At 47.6% G+C, this 26614-nt stretch overlaps 1 protein-coding gene across 1 annotated transcript in view; it reads left to right on the forward strand.

Moving 5' to 3' along the window:
* The window catches only part of ADSL (adenylosuccinate lyase), a 124168-nt gene that overhangs the window by 22625 nt on the left and 74929 nt on the right, over nucleotides 1-26614 (forward strand). Inside the window, exon 5 of the mRNA XM_063940729.1 lies at nucleotides 15972-16143. Within this exon, the coding sequence (XP_063796799.1) occupies nucleotides 15972-16143 (172 nt within the window). The remainder of the gene's footprint in view (nucleotides 1-15971; nucleotides 16144-26614) is intronic.

Below are 26614 nucleotides of genomic sequence, written 5' to 3' on the forward strand. Positions count from 1 at the left end.
AGGCTATTAAGCCTGTGAGGGGGTCACAATAATATGACTGCTGGGCAATATGATATATCTATAATCTGGATGTGTGTATATGGGTATAATATATATACATATATATATTTACACAGGTCTGATTGGGTGTATATTTATATATAATATCGTGAAGATTGATTTATCAGATAACATTAAAATCTATTCTTGCAAGCACATGGCGGACACCATTTTAACTTTACTTCCTGGTTCTTCCCAGGAAGTGGCTGCACTACAACACTCAGCCTCTGGAGGAGCCGGGGTGGTGTTAGGAGTTTTTAATTGTTTTTGTACAGCACACGTGCACTGTAATGCAGATTAAACACACTTTACTTACGGGGTACTAAGTCACGATACGGGTCTGTCCTTCTGTACTTACTACTTGGTGTACATGAGCAGTAAGTCTAATGCAAAGTCAAACAAGCAGCTTCGCTACAAAGTTGGTCAGACAGTGTGTCGGATAAATGCGACTGCACAGGCAGACCCTTGCTGCTCCTCTTTTTGGGATGCAAGCGCATGTACTGCCTGGGGGGACAAATTATGCTTATTGTCTTATAAATGATTGTTTCAGCTGCATTGTTTGCGGTCGATTCACAGCCAGTCCTCATGTCAACAGGCCTGTCCGTCAGGTTCTCAACTGTTATCCCTTGTCCGTTTCGGTCTACGACGTTTAATTACCCGTCGGAGCATACCCTACAGGACACAGCAGTAGGGATGTTGCTTCGCCCTGCTTTGGTGGGAGTTTGGGTTAACAAGGCTGTAGGGCATGGCACTCCAGTTCACATTGCACTACAAGAAGAACACCTTCCACTTCTCGCTGATTACAGCTTCTGTGGACGTCAGCCAGTTTTGTTCTCGCCTTTTAGCTTCACTAGTGGCGGCACAACGTCCACTTTGGCTACGTTCTTAACAGGCGATGTCGGATTTTGAACGAGAATAGAGGCATTACCTTGTGCTGGCTACAGGTTTGGTCCTGTTTTGGACACCTGCTTTTCGCAGGAATATCTGATTTCTTACCATTGTCTACGCAAATTCCTGAATAGAACTACTCGGGATATTGTCTTTACGACTCTGTCCTTTCGCAGCCGTGCTACAGGACATGTGGTAGACTATGGTTATGGTACGGCCGCCTACTTTGAGAGGTCTCTATCCAAGTTTCAGTGGCCTTTACTTCTACGCCACTGACAAGCCAATGCCATAATGGCGATCCAGCATCTCCAATCGTCAGTTGTGGACATCCACAGTTAGGTGGATCCGCACAGTTGGATTCACAGATTATGAAAATACAGTCGACGGTTTCCCTTCATTGCCATATGCAAGACAGGTCTGCCTAGGTCAGAGGACAAGACGGTGGTGCTACAGAGACACAGGCTATAGTAGTCTCAGTAGTTTGATACCGCAGTCAACACCCGAGTCGCGGTTATATTTCGGTTTGGGATAGTTCCAATGCTGGATGACTCTGTCAGTCCGATACTGACCCTGCAGACAGTACGTTGCTTGCTACAGATCCATCATGGAATACTTTCAGTCGGTGACTGCAGATTGGGATCCGCAGTAATACCGGATTACAATGGATCTCGAATTTACACAGGCCTACTTAGGGTTTTCTGTAAAAATCCATTCTTACTTTCAAATGCTACCATTTGGCTTCTTATCGGCGCCTCGAGTAGTCACAAGTAAAAGCTGTCATAATAGCTCATCTCAGATCCCTGAGAAGGATAACATTTCCGTACTTTGGAGATCTGCTCATCAACGCTCCGTCTCAACGCTTATTCCTGCAACGTGCATTACTAACGTACAATGGCGTCATTCAGCACGGTTGGATTGTCAACCTCAAGAATTGAACCCTCATTCCGTTACAAATGATTCATGCATAGGAATGATTCCGTGGATAAACGGATTTCCCTGCCTGAACACAATACAAAGTGTACGTTATCGCGTACAGTTAGTACGCAATCCACGGACTATCTTGGTGCATTTGGACGACTACTAGGAAGGTGGGTGGCGTCTTTCGACGCACTCCAGTTTGCAGGAGTTCACTCAGGTCATTTTTCACCTGAATGGTATTGCACGCATCTACAAATTCATCAAATAGTGCGGTTGGCTCCAAGGACCACAGTATCACTACTCTGGTGGCTCCAAGTACACAATCTCACCGCAGGGAGAATGTTCGGCGTCTGGAATTGGATAATTCTTGCAACGGACGCGAGTCTCAGGGGTTGGGGAGCTGTGGTCCAAAATTGTCAACTTCAGAGTCTCTGGTCAGATCATGGAAGATTGCTGTCAATTAAATGACCTGTATCTCAGGGCAATTTCCAACGCGCTGCAACAAGCAGTGCACATGCTCCGGTCTCAGACTGTCCAGGTGCAGTCAGGCAACGCCACGGCTGTCGCAGAGGAATTCGAGGTCGCATGGCATGCGGGAAGTTGCTCGAATCCTCAATTGGGCCGAGTGTCACCAGGTGATATTGTCGGCAGTGTTTGTGTTGGAGTGGACAGCTGGGAGGTAGATTGTCCCAGCTGCCAGGATTTTCATCCAGAAAACTGGGCATTGAATTCAGAAGCGTTCCAGATGTTGGTCCAGCAGTGGCATTACCCACAGGGGGATCTAATGGCATCTCGCAATAAGAAAAAAAAAAAAAAAACATTCCAGTATGTGTCCAGAGCACGAGCTCAAAAGGCAGTGGATGCTCTCACGATCGTGTGGCCGTACAGCTTTGTATCGGTTCCACTGTTTCCGCTGCTTCCTAGGTTGCTAAAGCGGACCAAACGAGAGTCCACGACGGTCATACTAGTGGTGCCTTATTGGCCTCGGAAAGCATGGTTCTCAGATCTCCGCGAACTACTCGCGGCCGATCCTTGACCGCGTACACCACGTCCGGATCTGTTACAACAGGGTCCGTTTCTTTACCCCGATTTAGCGCAGCTGCGTTTGCCGGGGTGGTTGTTGAAACCGCCCTCTTATTAAGGGAGGGCGTTCCAGAATCTGTTTCTACCAACCAGGTTACGTGCTAGGAAGCCAGTTACGGCAGCTCATTATCACAGAATTTGGCGTGCCTATGTAGGTTGGTGGGAAGCTCGGACGTTTCCGACATCATCTTTCAAGTTATCCCCTCTTTTAATATTTTTACAGACTGGGTTAGGTGGAGGACTATGTTTATCTACACTAAAGGTGCAGGTCTCTGCCTTGTCAATTTACTTTCACAGGCGTTTGGCTCTTTTGCCGACTGTACACACCTTTCTGCAAGGTGTCCTCAAAGTACGATCTCCATTTATACCTCCTACTACACCATGGGACTTGAATCTGGTTTTAGATTTAATTTTTTCTTACAATCTTCATATTTTGAACCCTTACAACAAGTGGATGTTAAGCTTTTCACTTGGAAAACAGTTTAGCTTAGCCTTGGCCTCAGCAAGGCGTGTTTTAACATTGGGTGCCTTCTCATGCAAGTCACCATATCTGGTGTTTTATGATCATAGAGCGGAACTTCGCACAAATTCCGTTTTCTTACCAAAGATGTTATACATCACTTAATCAATCGTAGTTCCTGTGTAATCAGTAGGTTCAGGAACTTCAATTACTTGAGATGTGGTACGCGCTCTGCGCGTTTATGTAGCCCAAACATCAACTGTACATAACACAGACACACAGTTTGTTCTCTGTATTGTAGTTAACTTGGCTTTGCCAGCTTCCAAGCAGACCTTATACCATACGTCAGGCTTAGCTTCATCATAGGCTACAACCGCCTTCATCAGTGTCAGGCCATTTCACACGTTCCTTGTGAACGTCATACGCAGCAGGTCGTGGACCTTCTAAGAAACAACTTAGACAAGCTGCTACAGGGTCATCGGTGCATGACCATCAGTTCACACGTTGTGCGCTTTTGCAAGTTTGCTACGTTTACGGCATCAGCATATAGCTTTGGCCGTCTAGTGTTACAGGTGCCAAACAGCTCTCCCGCCCAAGGGGGAAACTTTGGTACGACCCAAGAGTACTCCAGTGACCCCTAGTGGATGAAAAAGAAAGTAGGATTTTGGTACTTACCAGGTAAATCCTTTTCTTTGAATCCATAGGGGGCACTGGACGCCCACCCAGAGCAGTTTTCCCTGTCTTGTGGTAAGCTCAGTGGATCTTATGAGAACACATTATCACCAATGGATATGATGTAACGGTGATATCTATTATGGTGTAAACTGTTTAGTTGTCAGTTACGTTATGTGTCAACTTTAGTGTTGACCATTATAATTTACGTTATGTGTCAACTTTAGTGTTGACCGTTATATTATAATGTTATATGTAATTCTCTATGGTTCATCCTCTCTATCGCTCCTGTTCGGCTCAGTAAAAATACTGAAGTCTCTATGGGAGTATGGAGGGGGTGACCAGTTACTAATTTAAATATTTAAATGTGCCATTCCCGGCTACGCCCCGTCCATATCCCAAGAGTACTCCAGTGCCCCCTATGGATTCAAAGAAAAGGATTTACCTGGTAGGTACCAAAATCCTACTTTTTCTTTCTACCTTTTACTACTTTTTCACAGGGAGCACTGCTGGCAACAGGCTCCCTGCATCGAGGGACTGAGGAGAGAGGAGCAGACCTTCTTGTCAAAGATAGGCTCTGCTTCCTCGGCTACTGGACACCATTAGCTCCAGAGGGGGTGAACGCAGTTTCTTACTGGGCGTCCACCCCCGGAGCCGCGCCGCCGTTCTCCTCACAGAGCTAGAAGTACAGAAGACAGAAGTTGTCAGGCGGCAGAAGCCTTCAGCTTCACTGAGGTAACGCACAGCACTGCAGCTGTGCGTCTTTGCTCCCATACACCTCACATACTCCGGTCACTGTAAGGGTGCAGGGCGCAGGGGGGGGGCGCCCTGGGCAGCAATATAAACCTCTGCATGGCAAAAAGACTATATACATGTACAGGTGGGCTCTGTACATGTATATAAAAGAGCCCCCGCCATATTTTACTAAGTTTGAGCGGGACAGAAGCCCGCCGCCGAGGGGGCGGGGCTTCTCCCTCAGCACTCACCAGCGCCATTTTTTCTCCACAGCACTGCTGAGAGGAAGCTCCCCAGACTCTCCCCTGCTTACACACGGTGAAAGGGTGCTTAAAAGAGAGGGGGGGGGGCACATAATTGGCGGTTTACATATTATACAGCGCTGCTGGGGAAAAACAATTTGTGTTGGTCTCCAGGGTTATTGCGCTGGGGTGTGTGCTTGCATACTCTCTCTCTGTCTCTCCAAAGGGCCTTGACAGGGATACTGTCTTCAGGAAAGGGGTTCCCTGTGTATGTGTGAAGTGTGTCGGTACGCGTGTGTCGACATGTTTGACGAGGAAGGCTCGCTTAATGTGGAGGGGGAGTGCTTGAATATCAGGTTGCCGTCGGCAAATGCTGAATGTCTTGAATGCAAATGTCAATCTATTGCATAAAAGATTAGACAAGGCAGAAGCTAGGGATCAGTCGGGTAGCCAGTCCATGCCTGTCCCTGGGGCGCCAGGTCCTTCGGGGTCTCAGAAGCGCACCATATCCCAGATCGATGACACAGATACCGACACAGATACTGACTCTAGTGTCGACTATGAAGATGCAAGATTACAGCCAAAGGTGGCTAAGGGTATACGGTACATGATTATGGCCATTAAAGAGGTTTTGCATATTACTGAGGAACCCCCTGTCCCTGACACGAGGGTACACATGTATAAAGGGAAAAAGCCTGAAGTCACTTTTCCATCCTCATTTGAATTAAGTGACTTGTGCGAAAAGGCTTGGGAATCTCCGGATAGGAGACCACAAGTTCCCAAAAGGATTCTCATGGCGTATCTTTTTCCACAAACTGATAGGATACGCTGGGAATCTTCGCCAAAAGTTGACAAGGCGCTGACACGTTTGTCCAAAAAGGTGGCACTGCCTTCTCAGGATACGGCTTCCCTCAAGGAACCTGCTGATCGCAGGCAGGAAATTACCTTAAAGCACATTTACAATCATTCCGGTACTATTGCTCGACCGGCTATGGCGTCGGCCTGGGTTTGTAGTGCGGTTGTAGCATGGGCAGATTCCTTATCTGCGGAAATTGACACCTTAGATAGGGATGCCATTCAAATGACCATAGAGCATATCAGAGATGCTGCCTTGTATATGAGGGATGCTCAGAGAGACATTTGTTTATTAAGCTCCAGAATAAATGCTATGTCTATTTCTGCTAGGCGGCTCTTGTGGACCCGACAGTGGACGGGAGATGCCGATTCAAAGCGTCATATGGAGTCCTTGCCTTACAAAGGGGTGGAGTTGTTTGGAGACGGCCTCTCGGATCTTGTCTCTACGGCTTTGGCTGGGAAGTCAAATTTCTTACCTTATGTCCCCCCGCAGCATACAAAAAAGGCACTTCATTATCAAATGCAGTCCTTTTGTTCCAATAAAAACATGAAGGTACGTGGATCATCCTTTGTTGCCAGAGGGAAAGGCAGGGGAAAAAAGCTGCACACAGGTAGTTCCAAAGAGCAGAAGTCCTCCCCTGCGTCTGCAAAGTCCACCGCATGACGCTGGGGCTTTCCGAGGGGAGGCAGATCTGATGGGGGCTCGTCTTCGATTTTTCAGCCACGTCTGGGTTCACTCGCAGGTGGATCCCTGGGCATTAGAGATTGTTTCTCAGGGATACAGGCTGGAATTCGAAGACTTGCCTCCTCGCCAATTTTTCAAATCGGCTCTGCTGGCTTCCCCGTCAGAGAGGGAGCTAGTTTTGGCAGCAATCCAAAAATTGTATATTCAACAGGTGATTGTCACAGTTCCTCATCTCCAGCAAGGAGAGGGATATTACTCAACCCTGTTTGTGGTCCCGAAACCGGACGGTTCGGTCAGACCCATTTTAAACCTGAAATCTCTGAACCTGTACTTGAAGAGGTTCAAGTTCAAAATGCAATCACTCAGGGCGGTCATCGCCAGCCTGGAGGGGGGGGATTGGATGGTGTCCCTGGACATAAAGGATGCTTACCTTCATGTTCCAATATTCCCCCCGCATTAGGCGTTCCTGAAATTTGCAGTGCAGGACTGTCACTACCAATTTCAGACGTTGCCGTTTGGGCTTTCCACGGCCCCGAGAATTTTCACCAAGGTAATGGCAGAAATGATGGTGCTCCTGTGCAGGCAGGGGGTCACAATTATCCCATACTTAGACGATCTCCTCATAAAGGCGAGATCTCGGGAGAGGTTGCTGGACAGCGTGTCTCTGTCCATGAAGACGTTGCAGATACACGGCTGGATTCTCAATATACCGAAGTCCCAGCTAGTCCCTACAACGCGTCTGACCTTTTTGGGCCTGATTCTAGACACAGACCAGAAAAAGGTTTTTCTTCCGATCAAAAAAGTTCAGGAACTCATAGCCATGGCCAGGAACCTATTAAAACCAAAAAAGGTTTCAGTGCATCATTGCACACGGTTCCTGGGAAAGATGGTGGCTTCCTACGAGGCCATCCCTTTCGGCAGGTTCCATGCGAGGACTTTTCAATGGGACCTCTTGGACAAGTGGTCCGGGTCCCATTTATAAATGCATCAAAGGATCACACTGTCTCCCAGGACCAGGGTATCTCTCCTGTGGTGGCTGAACAGTGCTCACCTACTAGAAGGTCGCAGGTTCGGCATTCAGGACTGGGTCCTGGTGACCACGGACTCAAGCCTCCGAGGCTGGGGAGCAGTGACACTGGGAAGAAATTTCCAAGGTCTCTGGTCAAGCCTAGAGTCTTGTCTCCACATCAACGTCCTGGAGTTGAGGGCCATATACAACGCCCTGCGTCAAGCGGAGGAATTGCTTCGGAAAACCGGTTCTGATTCAGTCAGACAATGTCACGGCAGTGGCTCATATAAACCGCCAAGGCGGAACAAGGAGCAGAATGGCCATGGCAGAAGCGACCAGGATTCTACGCTGGGCGGAAGGCCATGTAAGCGCGTTGTCAGCGGTGTTCATCCCGGGGGTGGACAACTGGGAGGCGGACTTCCTCAGCAGGCACGACCTGCATCCGGGAGAGTGGGGACTTCTTCAAGAAGTCTTCGCACAGATCACGGATCGTTGGGGACTGCCTCAAATCGACATGATGGCATCCCGTCTCAACAAAAAGCTAAAGCGGTATTGCACCAGGTCAAGGGACCCTCAGGCGGTAGCGGTAGACGCTCTGGTGACACCTTGGGTGTTCATATCGGTCTATGTGTTTCCTCCTCTTCCTCTCATATCCAAGGTGTTGAGAATAATACGAAGAAGCAGGGTCAGAACAATACTCATTGTTCCGGATTGGCCACGGAGGACTTGGTATCCGGAGCTGCAAGAGTTGCTCGCAGGGGATCCGTTGCCTCTTCCTCTAAGGCAGGACCTGCTGCGGCAGGGGCCCTGTCTGTTCCAAGACTTACCGCGGCTGCGTTTGACGGCATGGCGGTTGAACGCCGGATCCTAGCGGAAAAAGGGATTCCGGAGGAAGTCATTCCTACCCTGATCAGGGCTAGGAAAGATGTGACGTTAAAACATTATCACCGTATATGGCGGAAATATGTTGCTTGGTGTGAGGCCAGAGCTGCTCCTACGGAGGAGTTCCATTTGGGCCGTCTACTCCACTTCCTTCAAACAGGAGTGACTTTGGGCCTAAAATTAGGATCCATAAAGGTCCAGATTTCGGCCTTGTCCATTTTCTTTCAAAGAGAATTGACCTCTATTCCTGAAGTACAGACCTTTGTGAAGGGAGTGCTGCATATTCAGCCTCCTTTTGTGCCTCCGGTGGCGCCTTAGGATATTAACGTGGTGTTACGTTTCCTCAAGTCACCTTGGTTTGAACCACTCAAAACTGTGGAGTTAAAATACCTCACGTGGAAAGTGGTCATATTGTTGGCGTTAGCTTCGGCAAGATGTGTTTCCGAATTGGCGGCTTTATCACATAAAAGCCCATACTTGGTTTTTCACGTGGATAGGGCAGAGTTGAGGACTCGCCCTCACTTTCTGCCAAAGGTGGTCTCATCTTTTCATGTGAACCAACCTATTGTCGTGCCTGTGGCTACACGGGACTTGGAGGATTCAGAGTCCCTGGATGTAGTCAGGGCTTTGAAGATTTATGTGACCAGAACGGCTAGAGTCAGGAAGACTGAAGCTTTGTTCGTTCTGTATGCGGCCAACAAGGTTGGCGCTCCTGCCTCAAAGCAGACTATTGCTCGCTGGATCTGTAACACGATTCAGCAGGCACATTCTACGGCAGGATTGCCGTTACCGAAATCGGTTAAGGCCCACTCCACTAGGAAAGTGGGCTCTTCTTGGGCGGCTGCCCGAGGGGTCTCGGCATTACAGTTGTGCCGAGCAGCTACTTGGTCGGGGACAAACACCTTTGCAAAGTTCTAGAAGTTTGATACCCTGGCTGAGGAGGACCTCCTGTTTGCTCAATCAGTGCTGCAGAGTCATCCGCATTCTCCCGCCCGTTTGGGAGCTTTGGTATAATCCCCATGGTCCTTACGGAGTCCCAGCATCCTCAAGGACGTTAGAGAAAATAAGATTTTACTTACCGGTAAATCTATTTCTCGTAGTCCGTAGAGGATGCTGGGCGCCCGTCCCAAGCGCGGACTTCTTCTGCAAGACTTGTATATAGTTATTGCTTACATAAGGGTTATGTTATAGTTTTCGGTGGTACCGTGGCTATGTTGTTGTTCATACTGTTAACTGGGTAAGTTTATCACAAGTTATACGGTGTGATTGGTGTGGCTGGTATGAATCTCGCCCTTAGATTTACAAAAATCCTTCCTCGTACTGTCCTTCTCCTCTGGGCACAGCTTCCCTAACTGAGGTCTGGAGGAGGGGCATAGAGGGAGGAGCCAGTGCAAACCCAGAGTCCAAAGCTTTCTTAAAGTGCCCTATCTCCTGCGGAGCCCGTCTATTCCCCATGGTCCTTACGGAGTCCCAGCATCCTCTACGGACAACGAGAAATAGATTTACCGGTAAGTAAAAAAAATAAATAAAAAAAAAATATATATATAATTTTATAGAAATTTATAATGAATGCTGAGGTTAAGTTCCTACTTCTCAGGTGCTGAGTGCTCTGTTGAAAAAAGTCGGGGTCAGCCCTGACAAGATGGTTTCAAATCCTCGAGAAATTTCCGAGTGTTTATTCTTTTCCCGCCGCGGAGAGGATAAAGTGGGTGTTACCCCCTGTTCTGCAGGGGGCCCTGTCACAAAGGATCGTATGCAGGAAGCTACGTTATATTCAAGTTATGTGTCCACGCGTACGGTAATTATACCTGCTATTGCATGTGCGTGGGGGAGTAGTAGTAGTCAGAAATGGTCGGTTACCTTGTCATCCGATATAGATACCCTGGGGAGAGATGGGATACTCCTTAAGTTGGGTCATATCTAGGACACTGCAGGATACTGCCGTGCGACTACAAGGGATCTAGGACTCTTGGGTTCGCGGGCCAATTCTATGGCGGTCTCGGCTAGGAGGGCGTTGTGGATTCACCAATGGAATGCTGGTGCTGACTCCGAGAAGTAATGGAGTTTTCTTTCCTATGAAGGTAAAGCCTGGTTTGGTGATGGCCTCGTTAGTTTGATCTCGGCAGATGACGCTGGTAAGTCTACCTTCTTGCCATATGTTCCCTCACAACGGATGATGACGCATCATTGTCGGATGCAGTCATTTCGGCATAATAGATACAGATCCCCCTTTTCTTTGCAGGTAGAGGAAGGAGGAAAGGGAAGAGGTCAGCAGCCTCTTCAAGATTGCAGGAGCAGACATCATCCTCTGTTCTGTCACATCCACCGCATGACGCTGGGACTCTCTTGCGGGAGCCCACTCCGGTGGGACCACGTCTAAAAACTCTTCGGTCAGTCCTGGAACGGACCTGGACCCGTGGGTTTTACGAATAGTGTCCCAAGGGTGCATACTGGAGTTTCCAGACGTTTCCCCTCACCAATTTTTCAAATTACTGATTCTCCGGATGGGGAGGTAGTATGCGACACAATACAAATGTTGTAGTAGGATCAGGTCATTGACCTGGTTTTCCCCTGGCACAACAGGGAGAAGGTTTTATTCAAGCCTCTTCGTGGTCCAGAAGCCAGACGGCTCGGTCAGGCCAATCCTAAATCTGAAATCACTCATTTTTTATTTAAAGAAATTCAAATCCAAGATGGAATCTCTCAGGGCAGTGATCTTCAATCTGGAAAAAGGAGTTTTTTTCATGGTCTCAGTAGACACAAAGTAGGCCTAATTAAATTTTCCTCTGCATTAGGCTTGCCTGAAGTTTGCAATTCAGGGGTGTCATTACCAATTTCAGACGTTGCCTTTGGTCTGTCCACAGCTCCAAAAATTTTCACCAGGTTGATAGTGGTAATGATGGTTCTCCGTCGCTAGTACGGAGTCACAATTATCCCGTACTGGGACGATCCCCTGATAACGGCGTATTCAAGGAACCAGTTGGTGCAATACATTGCACTCTTCCTGTCAGTTCTTCAACAACAGGGTTAGCTCCTGAACTTGCCAGAATCACTGTGCCAACGACGCGGTTGTCTGTTTTGGGAATACAGGTTGAGTATCCCTTATCCAAAATGCTTGGGACCAGAGGTATTTTGGATATGGGATTTTTCCGTATTTTGGAATAATTGCATACCATAATGAGATATCATGGCGATGGGACTTAAGTCTAAGCACAGAATGTATTTATGTTTCATATACACCTTATACACACAGCCTGAAGGTCATTTTAGACAATATTTTTTATAACTTTGCGCATTAAACAAAGTATGTGTACATTCACACAATTCATTTATGTTTCATATACACCTTATACACACAGCCTGAAGGTCATTTAATGCAATATTTTTAATAACTTTGTGTATTAAACAAAGTTTGTGTACATTGAGCCATCAAAAAACAAAGGTTTCACTATCTCACTCTCACTCAAAAAAGTCCGTATTTCGGAATATTCCGTATTTCGGAATATTTGGATATGGGATACTCAACCTGTAATACTATAAAAAGAGTTTTTGTTTTCTTCCAGTGGAAAAGGCTCTGTAGATCCAACGTCTGGTAAAACAAATTCCGAGTCCAGCAAGAGTCATTTCATCAATACATTCAGTTGCTGGAAAAGATGGTGGCAGCCTACGAGGCCACTCGATTTGGCAGTTTCCATGCCAGGGTGTTCCAGAGGGACCTGTTGGACAAGTGGTCCGGTTCCCACCTACACATACACCGGAGGATAATCCTGTCTTCCAAGACCGGAATCTCACTCCTGTGGTGGCTGCGCAGTTCTCACCTCCTAGAGGGGCGCAGGTTCGAGATCCAGGACTGGATTCTGGTGACAACGGATGCAAGCCTCCGAGGCTGGGGGGTGGTCACTCAGGGGGAAAACTTCCAAGGAAGTTGGTCAAGTAAGGAGACTTGTCACCACATAACCGGTCTAGAATTAAGGGCCGTTTACAACGATTTTCTACAAATGAAAAGCAGAACAGCAATGGCAAAAGCCACAAGGATTTTCCGCTGGACGGAGAAACAAACAAGCGCTTTGTCAGCGATGTTCGTTCCGTGAGTGGACGACTGAGTAGCAGACGGTTTCCATCCAGGAGTGGGGAGACCTCCTTCAAGTAGTCTTCGAAGGGGTGACGTCGTTGGGATTTCCTCGAGTAGGAATGATGGCATCTCGTCTCAACAAGAAGCTTCAGAGTTCCAGGTCAAGTGACCCTCAAACAGGAACAGTGAATTCACTGGTGACACCGTGGGTGTTTTCAGTCGGTATATGTATTCCCTGCGGTTTCTCTCGTTCCAAAAGTTCTGGGTTCATACAAAGAAAATTCGTCCGAGCCTCATGGTCCCAGACTTGCCAAGGAGAGCTTGGTATCCAGAGCTCAGGAATTACTCCTAGGAGATCTCTGGCCTTTTCCTTTGCGCGAGGACCTGTTGCGACAGGGGCCATGCGTGTATTAGGACTTACTGTGGCTACGTTTGACGACATGGCGGTTGAACGCCAGATCCTAGTCCGTAAGGGTATTCCCACGGAAGTAGTTCCCACACTTATTCGGACTAGAAAAGGGGTAATGTCTAAACATTACTACCGGTTTTGGAGAAAATAGGTTTCTTGGTGTGAATCCAAGCAGACTCCTACGGCAGAGTTTTCAACTATTAAAATCGGCCTTATCGGTTTTCTTTCAGAATCAATTGGACTCCTTGTCAGAAGTTCAGACTGTTGTGAAGGGAGTGTTGCACGTCCAACCTCTTTGTGCCCCAGTGGCACCAGGGAATCTTAATGGGGTGTTGCAGTTCCTTCAATCACATTGGTTTGAACCTTTACGTAAGGCGGAGTGAAATTGCTCACTTGTAAAGTGGTCATCAGGTTGGCCTTGGCATACGAAAGACGAGTGTCTGAGTTAGCGGTCTGGTCTCACAAGAGACCTTATTTGATCTTTCATGAAGATAGAGCAGAGTTGGAAACTCGTCAACATTTTCTACCAAAGGTGGTTTCTTCTTTCCACATGTACCAACCTTTTGTGGTGCCGGTGGCTACGGTCGCCTTCGTTGAATCGAAGTCTCTGCATGTGGTCAGAGTTTTGAAAACTTATGTCGCCAGGGCGGCTCCGTTTAGGAACACAGGCTCTGTTTGTCCTGTTTGCTCCCAACAAGATTGGGAGTCCTGCTTCCAAGCAGACCATTGCGCGCTGGATCTGTGGTACGGTTCAGCATGCTCATCTCACGGCAGGATTGCCGTTACCGAAATAAGTGAAGGCCCATTCTCATAGAAAGGTGGGCTCGTCCGGGGCGGTTGACCGGAGAGTTTCGGCATTGCATTTTTGCCGAGCAGCTATTTAGCAAACAATTGGCCTAAGTTTTGCAGTTTTAATACCTTGGCCGAGGTTGACCTCACGTTGGTCATTCAGTACTGCAGAGTCATCCGCACTCTCCCGCCCGTTTAAGAGCTTTAGTATAACCCCATGTTTCTTGAAGTGTCCCCAGCATCCTCTAGGACGTATGAGAAAATAGGATTTTAATACCTACCGGTAAATCCTTTTCTCTTAGTCCATAGAGGATGCTGGGCGCCCGTCCCAGTGTGTACTTTATCTGCAGTTATTGGTTGTGGTTACACACAGGTTGTGTCACGATTTTTGTCAGCATATTGCTGCATATTCTTCATGCCGTTGGCTTGTGTTCTGTTGAATGCCACGTTCTGCGGCATGCTTAAGGTGTGAGCTGGTAAAATGCTCACCGTGGTTTAACAATAAATCCTTTACTCGAAATGTCTGTCTTCCTGGGCACAGTTCCTTAAACTGGAGTCTGGAGGAGGGGCATAGAGGGAGGAGCCAGGTCACACCATTTGAAAGTCTTAAAGTGCCCATGTCTCCTGCGGATCCCGTCTATACCCCATGGTTCTTGAAGTGTCCCCAGCATCCTCTACGGACTAAGAGAAAAGGATTTACCGGTAGGTATTAAAATCCGATTATTATTCCTGTTACTGTAGTGACGGTGTGCATCTCTTTATTTGGATGCCTTCTGAATCAGTGATGCCCTGACATTTGTATATAATGCTGGTGGTAATTGTAATTGTCAGACTGTCAACCAATGAGATGGTTGATTGCAAATAAAAGACAAAATAATGCGTAGGTTTACTAAGGCACAGTTGGTCAAAGCAGCCGATAATTGGCGCATTTCATAGTTTTAAAACGTCAACAGAAATAAATGCTAACCAGGGGTAGGCAACCTGTGCCATTCCAGCTGCTGTGAAACCATACATCCCAGCATGCTCTGCCACAGTTTTAGCATGCATTGACAGCAAAACTATGGCAAGGCATACTGGGATGTGTAGTTCCACAGCAGTTGGAGTGCCATAGGTTGCCTACCCCCTGTGCTAAACCATGCTATTGCTGTTTTAAAACACCAATGCTGCCACTGATTGGAAATCTACCACTAAGATACACTAGGAAAAGAAATACGAATGTTGACAACTCATGTGCTATTCATGTCACTTGGCTTAAGTGCTAATCATTTCCTATTTGGCAACACACTGTAGTTTAATTGAACAGATTCATTGGTTGCTCAGACTGCTAGTGCCATCAAAAGATTACAACATAGGCTATCAGCAGGTGTTGAATGACTGGATTCTTTTCACTAATGTAACACACTTTAACACCCTAATTACTACTTCCCACTTATAACACTTTTAGGGTTTTTTTCAGAGTTGGTCGCAAACCAAAAAGTGATCAATTGGGCAAAACAATGTTGCACTGCAGGTGGGGCAGATATAACATGTGCAGAGAGAGTTAGATTTGGGTGGGGTGTGTTCAAACTGAAATTTAAATTGCAGTGTAAAAATTAAGCAGTCAGTATTTATTATGCATAGAAACAATGTAACCCAGCCAAATCTACATCTCTCAGCACATGTTACATCTGCCCCACCTGCAGTGCTACACTGTTTTGCCCAATTGCTAACTTTTTTGGTTTGCTAACAAACGCAAATAACCCCCATAGTATTGAGCTGCTACTTTTTATTAATGTAACACTTTTTAACACTGAAACTGCTACTTCTCAATAGTGTTTGGTTGTGCTGGCCCAGGGGGTCCTGTGCTCTCTACTTGAACCTTAGGAATGTTAGGGACCCACCTGATGAGGTCACCTGGCCTTGGTAGGTGGGCCCTTATTTTTAGGCAAAAATTATGTTAAGGTCCTCAATTTTACTCCATGTTAAATTGCAGAGTTTATTATTGTTGTTCTCATTGCCAGTTTTCTTAGTGTTTAGAGTGCATCTGCATTTTCTCTTTTTGAATGGATTTTTGGGAATAGTCTGATCATTGCCTGACACTGCACTGTGATATTGGGGCTATGAGTCAGGGACATTGCAGCTTTTGAGGTAAACAAAAATGATATATTTGACATATTGGTAGTCTGTGGTGTGCCAGTAAAGAACATGCTAAATGCAATGCCCATTGACCGTGATTACAAACTCTTCTTTGTAGGCCAGCCCAGCTGACCACTGTGGGGAAACGTAGTTGCCTATGGCTACAAGACCTATGCATGGACGTGCGCAGTCTGGAGCGAGCCAGGAATGACCTGAGATTTCGAGGGGTGAAGGGTACGACTGGAACACAGGCCAGCTTCCTGCAGCTTTTTGATGGTGACCATGATAAGGTGCCATGATCCAGAGAACCCATTTCCTAACAGTCATATAGCTTTTACCTGATGTATAAATTCAGCACTCTGTCAGCATTGGGGAAGAGATAATAAAAGGCTGATTTAAATCTTTGGGATTTGTATGAAGATGTGAATGTGGTATTGCCAACCAGGCTACCTGGATTGCTATGAAGATGTGAATGTAGTATAGCCACCCAGGCTATTTGGATTGGTATGAAGATGTGAATGTGGTATATCCACTCAGGCTACCTGGATAGGTATGAACGTGTGAATGTGGTATATCCACCCAAGCTACCCGGATAGGTATGAAGATGCGAATGTAGTACAGCCACCCAGGCTAATCGCATTGGTATTTAGATGTGAGTGTAGTATAGCCACCCAGGCTAATCGTATTGGTATAAAGATGTGAATGTGCTATATCCACTCAGGCTACACGGATAGGTATGAACATGTGAATGTAGTACAGCCACCCAGGCTAATCGCATTGGTATAAAGATGTGAATGTGGTATATCCACCCAGGCTACCCGGATAGGTATGAGCATGTGAATGTAGTATAGCCACCCAGGCTAATCGGATTGGTATGAAGATGTGAATGTGGTATATCCACCTAGGCTACCTGGATAGGTATGAAGATGTGAATGTAGTATAGCCACCCAGGCTAATTAGATTGGTATAAAGATGTGAATGTGCTATATCCACTCAGGCTACATGGATAGGTCTGAAGATGTGAATGTAGTATAGCCACCCAGGCTAATCTGATTGGTATGAAGATGTGAATGTGGTTTATCCACTCAGGCTACCCGGATAGGTATGAAGATGTGAATGTGGTATATCCACCCAGGCTACCCGGATAGGTATGAACATATGAATGTAGTATAGCCACCCAGGCTAATCGGATTGGTATAAAGATGTGAATGTGCTATATCCACTCAGGCTACACGGATAGGTATGAACATGTGAATGTAGTACAGCCACCCAGGCTAATCGCATTGGTATTAAGATGTGAGTGTAGTATAGCCACCCAGGATAATCGGATTGGTATAAAGATGTGAATGTGCTATATCCACTCAGGCTACCCGGATAGGTATGAAGATGTGAATGTGGTATATCCACCCAGGCTACCCGGATAGGTATGAAGATGTGAATGTAGTATAGCCACCCAGGCTAATTAGCATTGGTATGAAGATGTGAATGTGGTAGATCCACCCAGGCTACCCGGATAGGTATGAAGATGTGAATGTAGTATAGCCACCCAGGCTAATAGCATTGGTATGAAGATGTGAATGTGGTACATCCACTCAGGCTACCCGGATAGGTATGAAGATGTGAATGTAGTATAGCCACCCAGGCTAATCGGATTGTTATGAAGATGTGAATATGGTATATCCACTCAGGCTACCCGGATAGGTCTGAAGATGTGAATGTAGTACAGCCACCCAGGCTAATTAGCATTGGTATGAAGATGTGAATGTGGTATATCCACCCAGGCTACCCGGATAGGTATGAAGACGTGAATGTAGTATAGCCACCCAGGCTAATTGGATTGGTATAAAGATGTGAGTGTGGTACATCCACCCAGGCTACATTGGGTGTGAAACAATGGGTCAACCAGAATTAGGTCATCATTCAATATGTCAAACCCATATGGTCGACATGCAATATCGCGAAAGGGTCGGTATGCTGACATGTAAAATGTAGACGCTTGAAAGGTCAACAGGTATAAATGGTCTACAGTCAAAAGGCCAACGTGGAAATGGTCAACACAATCTGTGTTTTTTGGGTGTCATTTTCTATGTTAAAGCACATGTTCTCTCAATTAGTGTTCCATGTCCCCTTGCGCGGCTCGCTTCGGTCTTCACGCTTTGGGTAAGATGCCTCGCTCAGTCGTGGTCCATGTGGATGGTGAATGATGAAAATGTTGAAGGAAAAAAAACTTGTCAACCTTAAACACTGACCTTTTGTACCTGTCGAACATATGGGGTTGACCTATTGACTGTCGATCCTATTTTCTCTGACGTCCTAGTGGATGCTGGGGACTCCGTCAGGACCATGGGGATTAGCGGCTCCGCAGGAGACAGGGCACAAAAATAAAGCTTTAGGATCAGGTGGTGTGCACTGGCTCCTCCCCCTATGACCCTCCTCCAAGCCTCAGTTAGGCTTTTGTGCCCGTCCGAGCAGGGTGCAATCTAGGTGGCTCTCCTAAAGAGCTGCTTAGAAAAAGTTTTTAGGTTTTTTATTTTACAGTGAGTCCTGCTGGCAACAGGCTCACTGCAACGAGGGACTTAGGGGAGAAGAAGTGAACTCACCTGCGTGCAGGATGGATTGGCTTCTTAGGCTACTGGACACCATTAGCTCCAGAGGGATCGAACACGGGCCCAGCCATGGAGTCCGGTCCCGGAGCCGCGCCGCCGACCCCCTTGCAGATGCCGAAAAGTGAAGAGGTCCAGAAACCGGCGGCAGAAGACTTTTCAGTCTTCATGAGGTAGCGCACAGCACTGCAGCTGTGCGCCATTGTTGTCACACACTTCACACCAGCGGTCACTGAGGGTGCAGGGCGCTGTGGGGGGCGCCCTGGGCAGCAATGAAATACCTATACTGGCTAAAAGATACATCACATATAGCCCCTGGGGCTATATGGATGTATTTAACCCCTGCCAGGTCTCAGAACGGGAGAAGAAGCCCGCCGAAAAGGGGGCGGGGCCTATTCTCCTCAGCACACAGCGCCATTTTCCCTCACAGAAATGCTGGTGGGAAGGCTCCCAGGCTCTCCCCTGCACTGCACTACAGAAACAGGGTTAAAACAGAGAGGGGGGGCACTTATTTGGCGATATGATTATATATATATTAAGATGCTATAAGGGAAAAACACTTATATAAAGGTTGTCCCTGTATAATTATAGCGTTTTGGTGTGTGCTGGCAAACTCTCCCTCTGTCTCTCCAAAGGGCTAGTGGGGTCCTGTCCTCTATCAGAGCATTCCCTGTGTGTGTGCTGTGTGTCGGTACGTGTGTGTCGACATGTATGAGGACGATGTTGGTGAGGAGGCGGAGCAATTGCCTGTAATGGTGATGTCACTCTCTAGGGAGTCGACACCGGAATGGATGGCTTATTTAAGGAATTACGTGATAATGTCAACACGCTGCAAGGTTGGTTGACGACATGAGACGGCCGGCAAACCAATTAGTACCTGTCCAGGCGTCTCAAACACCGTCAGGGGCGTTAAAACGTCTTTTTACCTCAGTCGGTCGACACAGACACGGACACTGACTCCAGTGTCGACGGTGAAGAAACAAACGTATTTTTCTTTTAGGGCCACACGTTACTTGTTAAGGGCAATGAAGGAGGTGTTACATATTTCTGATACTACAAGTACCACAAAAAAGGGTATTTTGTGGAGTGTGAAAAAACTACCTGTAGTTTTTCCTGAATCAGATAAATTAAATGAAGTGTGTGATGATGCGTGGGTTTCCCCCGATAGAAAATTATTGGCGGTATACCCTTTCCCGCCAGAAGTTAGGGCGCGCTGGGAAACACCCCTTAGGGTGGATAAGGCGCTCACACGCTTATCAAAACAAGTGGCGGTACCGTCTCCAGATAGGGCCGCCCTCAAGGAGCCAGCTGATAGGAGGCTGGAAAATATCCTAAAAAGTATATACACACATACTGGTGTTATACTGCGACCAGCGATCGCCTCAGCCTGGATGTGCAGCGCTGGGGTGGCTTGGTCGGATTCCCTGACTGAAAATATTGATACCCTTGACAGGGACAGTATTTTATTGACTATAGAGCATTTAAAGGATGCATTTCTATATATGCGAGATGCACAGAGGGATATTTGCACTCTGGCATCAAGAGTAAGTGCGATGTCCATATCTGCCAGAAGTTGTTTATGGACACGACAGTGGTCAGGTGATGCAGATTCCAAACGGCACATGGAAGTATTGCCGTATAAAGGAGAAAAAGACAACGTCTTTTCAGCCTCAGTCCTTTCGTCCCCATAAGGGCAAGCGGTCAAAAGGCCAGTCATATCTGCCATGGGATAGAGAAAAGGGAAGAAGACTGCAGCAGGCAGCCCATTCCCAGGAACAGAAGCCCTCCACCGCTTCTACCAAGTCCTCAGCATGACGCTGGGGCCGTACAAGCGGACTCAGGTGCGGTGGGGGGTCGTCTCAAGAGTTTCAGCACGCAGTGGGCTCACTCGCAAGTGGACCCCTGGATCCTACAAGTAGTATCCCAGGGGTACAGATTGGAAGTTCGAGACGTCTCCCCCTCGCAGGTTCCTGAAGTCTGCTTTACCAACGTCTCCCTCCGACAGGGAGGCAGTAGTGGAAACAATTCACAAGCTGTATTCCCAGCAGGTGATAATCAAAGTACCCCTCCTACAACAAGGAAAGGGGTATTATTCCACACTATATTGTGGTACTGAAGCCAGACGGCTCGGTGAGACCTATTCTAAATCTGAAATATTTGAACACTTACATAAAAAGGTTCAAATCAAGATGGAGTCACTCAGAGCAGTGATAGCGAACCAGGAAAAAGGGGACTATATGGTGTCCCGGGACAGATGCTTACCTCCATGTCCCAATTTGCCCTTCTCACCAAGGGTACCTCAGGTTCGTGGTACAGAACTGTCACTATCAGTTTCAGACGCTGCCGGTTGGATTGTCCACGGCACCCCGGGTCCTTACCAAGGTAATGGCCGAAATGATGATTCTTCTTCAAGAAAATGGACGATCTCCTGATAAGGGCAAGGTCCAGAGAACAGTTGGAGGTCGGAGTAGCACTATCTCAAGTAGTTCTACGACAGCACGGGTGGATTCTAAATATTCCAAAACCGCAGCGGTTTCCGACGACACGTCTGCTGTTCCTAGGGATGATTCTGGACACAGTCCAGAAAAAGGTGTTTCTCCCGGAGAAGAAAGCCAGGGAGTTATCCGAGCTAGTCAGGAACCTCCTAAAACCAGGAAAAGTGTCAGTGCATCATTGCACAAGGGTCCTGGGAAAAATGGTGGCTTCTTACGAAGCGATTCCATTCGGCAGATTTCACGCAAGAACTTTTCAGTGGGATCTGCTGGACAAATGGTCCGGATCGCATCTGCAGATGCATCAGCGGATAACCTTATCGCCACGGACAAGGGTGTCTCTTCTGTGGTGGTTGCAGAGTGCTCATCTGTTAGAGGGCTGCAGATTCGGCATACAGGACTGGGTCCTGGTGACCACGGATGCCAGTCTGAGAGGCTGGGGAGCGGTCACACAGGGAAGAAACTTCCAGGGAGTATGGTCAAGCCTGGAGATGTCTCTTCACATAAATATACTGGAGCTAAGAGCGATTTACAATGCTCTAAGCCTGGCAAAACCCCTGCTTCAGGGTCAGCCGGTGTTGATCCAGTCGGACAACATCACGGCAGTCGCCCACGTAAACAGACAGGGCGGCACAAGAAGCAGGAGAGCAATGGCAGAAGCTGCAAGGATTCTTCACTGGGCGGAAGATCATGTGATAGCACTGTCAGCAGTGTTCATTCCGGGAGTGGACAACTGGGAAGCAGACTTCCTCAGCAGACACGATCTACACCCGGGAGAGTGGGGACTTCATCCAGAAGTCTTCCACATGATTGTGAACCGTTGGGAAAAACCAAAGGTGGATATGATGGCGTCTTGCCTCAACAAAAAACTGGACAGGTATTGCGCCAGGTCAAGAGACCCTCAGGCAATAGCTGTGGACGCTCTGGTAACACCGTGGGTGTTCCAGTCAGTGTATGTGTTTCCTCCTCTGCCTCTCATACCAAAAGTACTGAGAATTATACGGCAAAGGGGAGTAAGAACGATACTCGTGGCTCCGGATTGGCCAAGAAGAACTTGGTACCCGGAACTTCAGGAGATGCTCACGGAAGATCCGTGGCCTCTACCTCTAAGACGGGACCTGCTTCAGCAGGGACCGTGTCTATTCCAAGACTTACCGCGGCTGCGTTTGACGGCATGGCGGTTGAACGCCGAATTCTAAGGGAAAAAGGCATTCCGGAAGAGGTCATTCCTACACTGGTCAAAGCCAGGAAGGAGGTGACTGCACAACATTATCACCGCATTTGGAGAAAATATGTTGCGTGGTGTGAGGCCAGGAAGGCCCCCACGGAGGAATTTCAATTGGGTCGATTCCTACATTTCCTGCAAACCAGGATTGTCTATGGGCCTCAAATTGGGGTCCATTAAGGTTCAAATTTCGGCCCTGTCGATTTTCTTCCAGAAAGAATTGGCTTCAGTTCCTGAAGTCCAGACTTTTGTAAAAGGAGTACTACATATACAGCCCCCGGTTGTGCCCCCAGTGGCTCCGTGGGACCTTAATGTAGTTTTGGATTTTCTCAAATCCCATTGGTGTGAGCCACTCAAATCGGTGGATTTGAAATATCTTACATGGAAAGTAACCATGCTACTGGCCCTGGCTTCAGCCAGGAGAGTGTCAGAATTGGCGGCTTTATCGTATAAAAGCCCATATCTGATTTTCCATTCGGATAGGGCAGAACTGCGGACGCGTCCTCAGTTTCTGCCTAAGGTGGTGTCAGCGTTTCACCTGAACCAGCCTATTGTGGTGCCTGCGGCTACTAGCGATTTGGAGGATTCCAAGTTGCTGGACGTTGTCAGGGCATTGAAAATATATATTTCAAGGACGGCTGGAGTCAGAAAATCTGACTCGCTGTTTATACTGTATGCACCCAACAAGCTGGGTGCTCCTGCTTCTAAGCAGACGATTGCTCGTTGGATTTGTAGCACAATTCAACTTGCACACTCTGTGGCAGGCCTGCCACAGCCTAAATCTGTCAAGGCCCATTCCACAAGGAAGGTGGGCTCATCCTGGGCGGCTGCCCGAGGGGTCTCGGCATTACAACTCTGCCGAGCAGCTACGTGGTCGGGGGAGAACACGTTTGTAAAATTCTACAAATTTGATACCCTGGCTAAAGAGGACCTGGAGTTCTCTCATTCGGTGCTGCAGAGTCATCCGCACTCTCCCGCCCGTTTGGGAGCTTTGGTATAATCCCCATGGTCCTGACGGAGTCCCCAGCATCCACTAGGACGTCAGAGAAAATAAGATTTTACTTACCGATAAATCTATTTCTCGTAGTCCGTAGTGGATGCTGGGCGCCCATCCCAAGTGCGGATTGTCTGCAATACTTGTACATAGTTATTGTTACAAAAAAATCGGGTTGTTATTGTTGTGAGCCGTCTGTTCAGAGGCTCCTACGTTTGTCATACTGTTAACTGGGTTCAGATCACAAGTTGTACGGTGTGATTGGTGTGGCTGGTATGAGTCTTACCCGGGATTCAAAATCCTTCCTTATTGTGTACGCTCGTCCGGGCACAGTATCCTAACTGAGGCTTGGAGGAGGGTCATAGGGGGAGGAGCCAGTGTACACCACCTGATCCTAAAGCTTTATTTTTGTGCCCTGTCTCCTGCGGAGCCGCTAATCCCCATGGTCCTGACGGAGTCCCCAGCATCCACTACGGACTACGAGAAATAGATTTATCGGTAAGTAAAATCTTATTATCTGTAATCCGGCTACATTATGGGAATTTTTGGTTCTGATTTTACATCATTTTATTAGTTTTCTTGGGAGCATGTAGGGATATACTTTGTAATTCAGATTTGCATTGTGCAGCCTTCCATCAAAGATGTAATGTTTTACATAGGGGCTAACGTATGCATATAGCTGCCAATTATGTTCCTACTGTTGTCGTTTTATTTTTATTCAATTTGTTTTCCATATTGGCAGAATATCTGCTCACTAAGTACCTTATTATAAACAATTGTGAGAAAAATCGTAATTTCTGCAGCGGGGTACACTGGTATTCCACAGGGAATAACATCAGGGTGTAGAGTTGGATCTTGACCCGAGGCACCAACAGGCTAAAGCTTTGACTGTTCCCAGGTTGCACTACACAGACTCCTCTATAGCCCCGCCTCCAGGCACTGGAGCTCAGTTTGTAAATTGGTGCCTGCAGTGCAGGTCACTAACATGGGGGCTGCGCTAGGCAGCCCTAATAAGAGCTATTTAAGAAGAAAGAAGACTTCAAGGGCCGCAGCACAGGCACTAGATGCTGTCTATGTCATGCTGACATTCTGTGCTGTGGCTCCATCACCTCCCCCAGTGGCGCTGCATACTCTCGTGCCCTGGTTCCCGGGTACTTACAGCTGAGGCGCTTCAGTCATCAGGCACATATCACCGCTGCTGCTCTCCTGGATCGCGTGGCCGCACTTCAGGGAGGAGGTAAGAGTGTCCCCCTGGTGGGACCCGCCAAAATCGCTATCCGGCCACGGTCCCAGGAGACGGACCGTGCCGCTGGCGTGGACACTGGCCGTGCAGGGACCCCACTATATCCACCAGGGCAGGGAGCACTGGTCTGATTTACTAAAATCCGTTTATTATAGGCTCCATAGTACCCAGTGGTGAAGTCCAGCATAGGGGATAAGGTGCGGACCTGTAGACCCTCCCCCAGCTCCAGGAGCCATCTACAGCAGGTGTGCCCGCCCTGGAGCTGCATCTCTCTCTCTCCCTCACTCCCTGCCAGCGTTTGGGCACCATTACACAGAGCTGCGCTAATTCTGGGACTGCTGGGCACTGTCTCCTCTGTAAAGCCGCCCGTCTCATCAGCGCTGTGCATTTACAGGACACTTAAGTATTCTACATGTCGTTTAGACAGCGTTAGTTAAGAACAAGTGCACTTCTGTATGAATATTTAGTACAAGTATTCTGTGATATACATCCAGTGGTTACTGTGCATTTATATCTGTATACATACATATCTTTAAGTAGTATTGCTAGTCCAGTGCAGTTTTATTTTTTTATATGTAATAATTTCTGCATTGTACCTGTGACTGTGTGTGCCTATAACTGCTGTGTGGATTCTATTCTGTGTATCACACATATTGCTATCACTATGTTCTGTGCCCTGGGGATCTAAGTGTGTCAGGGTCTCATATACCATATAGTGTTCCACAGGATATACTGTTTTTTGTATTTTTCACTGTGTGTTTCAGTCACCTTATACCACTTAAATCCTCTGTTTGTGCTCTGCAATTGCGATCACATATCTTAGGGGGTGTTTTGTCAGGTATTGTGTTTGTCTGGCTATATTGTGCTGTTACGCCCTAAGGCTACATCCCCAATAATGTCTGCTACACAGGACGGGAAATCTGCAGACGCTCCTGCATCATGCAATGCTGGCGCCACGGATTTACATGAGGAAAATATTTCTGCTGAGGATTCAGGAACTGGGTGTTCTACACCCCTTAGTCAGCCCGCAGCACCTGTGGCAAATCAGGATCCACCTTGGGCTGCATTTTCAAATATGCTGACTACGCTTGTAACACGACTTACGCCCCCTGTGGGACCTCCTGTGCCATTACAGCCACATATTGTCCCTGTACTTAATCCACCATGGGCGAATGCTCTGTCAACCCAGTTACAGCAATTAAATCAGTCCTTGGTTAAACAAAAACCTAACCCTCGCCCTACTGGGACCAAATGGTCTTCTAAGCGGGCCATTTCTTCCTCACAATCCACTAATATTTTGGATGATTCTTCCGATTCGGATGGGGAATATACTGATCCATCAGACGCTGATACTGCTGCTTCTGATGAAGGTTCTACAACACAGGTTGATGTTCCTGACCTAGTGGAGGCCATCAAGCTGATTCTTCAGTGACGTCAGAAGGTCACTAAATTACACATTTGGACCATTTAATTGACATACGTCAGGAATCCTAGTCTTCTCCAGGAAAGAAATTTTCCCTGTCTAAAAAGATGCTAGCTCGTTATCCTATATCTGCAGAGTTGAGTACCAAGTGGGAAACCCCGCCACCAATGGACTCATGTAGCCCGTCTTGTGGTGTCATCTACTCTGCCTGTCACCTCTTTGAAGGAACCGACAGATAAGCGTGTGGAGGGTTGCTTGAAGTCTATTTACACTCTTACAGGTGCTGTACATTCACCCACTATGGCAGCCTCTTGGGCTGCAAAAGGCATTGAAGCATGGGTGTCACGATCCGGGTATCTGGACGCCATTTCTTACCCATCAGATGCCTCCTAAGGCTGGCTCAGCGCTCCAGGACCGGATCCCATCTGTTATCCTAATGTTCACATTCCTGCATCCTCTCCTGTCTCTCTGAGACGCTGTCACAGTAACGCCATATTACATCTGGCATGGCGTCTCCCGCGGCCTCCGCCGCCGTCCCTGAGCTTCTGCATGCAGAGTGTCAGAGTGGCGATTACGTCAGCCGCGGCCTCCGCTGTGTCCGCGTGGTTGGATGTGCACTTGTCAGCCTGGCGTCTCCTGTCTCCAGTGGCCGGCGCCGCCATTACTGTTTTCATTACCACATGGATTACAAACCAAACTTCCCTCCAAGTGTCTGCATGGGCGCAGCCATCTTGGATTCTGTCAGCTGATCATTTCCTCCAATCTGTTGTCAGTATTGTTA

This window comes from Pseudophryne corroboree, chromosome 9 (assembly GCF_028390025.1).
Source record: "Pseudophryne corroboree isolate aPseCor3 chromosome 9, aPseCor3.hap2, whole genome shotgun sequence".
Taxonomy (NCBI): domain Eukaryota; kingdom Metazoa; phylum Chordata; class Amphibia; order Anura; family Myobatrachidae; genus Pseudophryne; species Pseudophryne corroboree.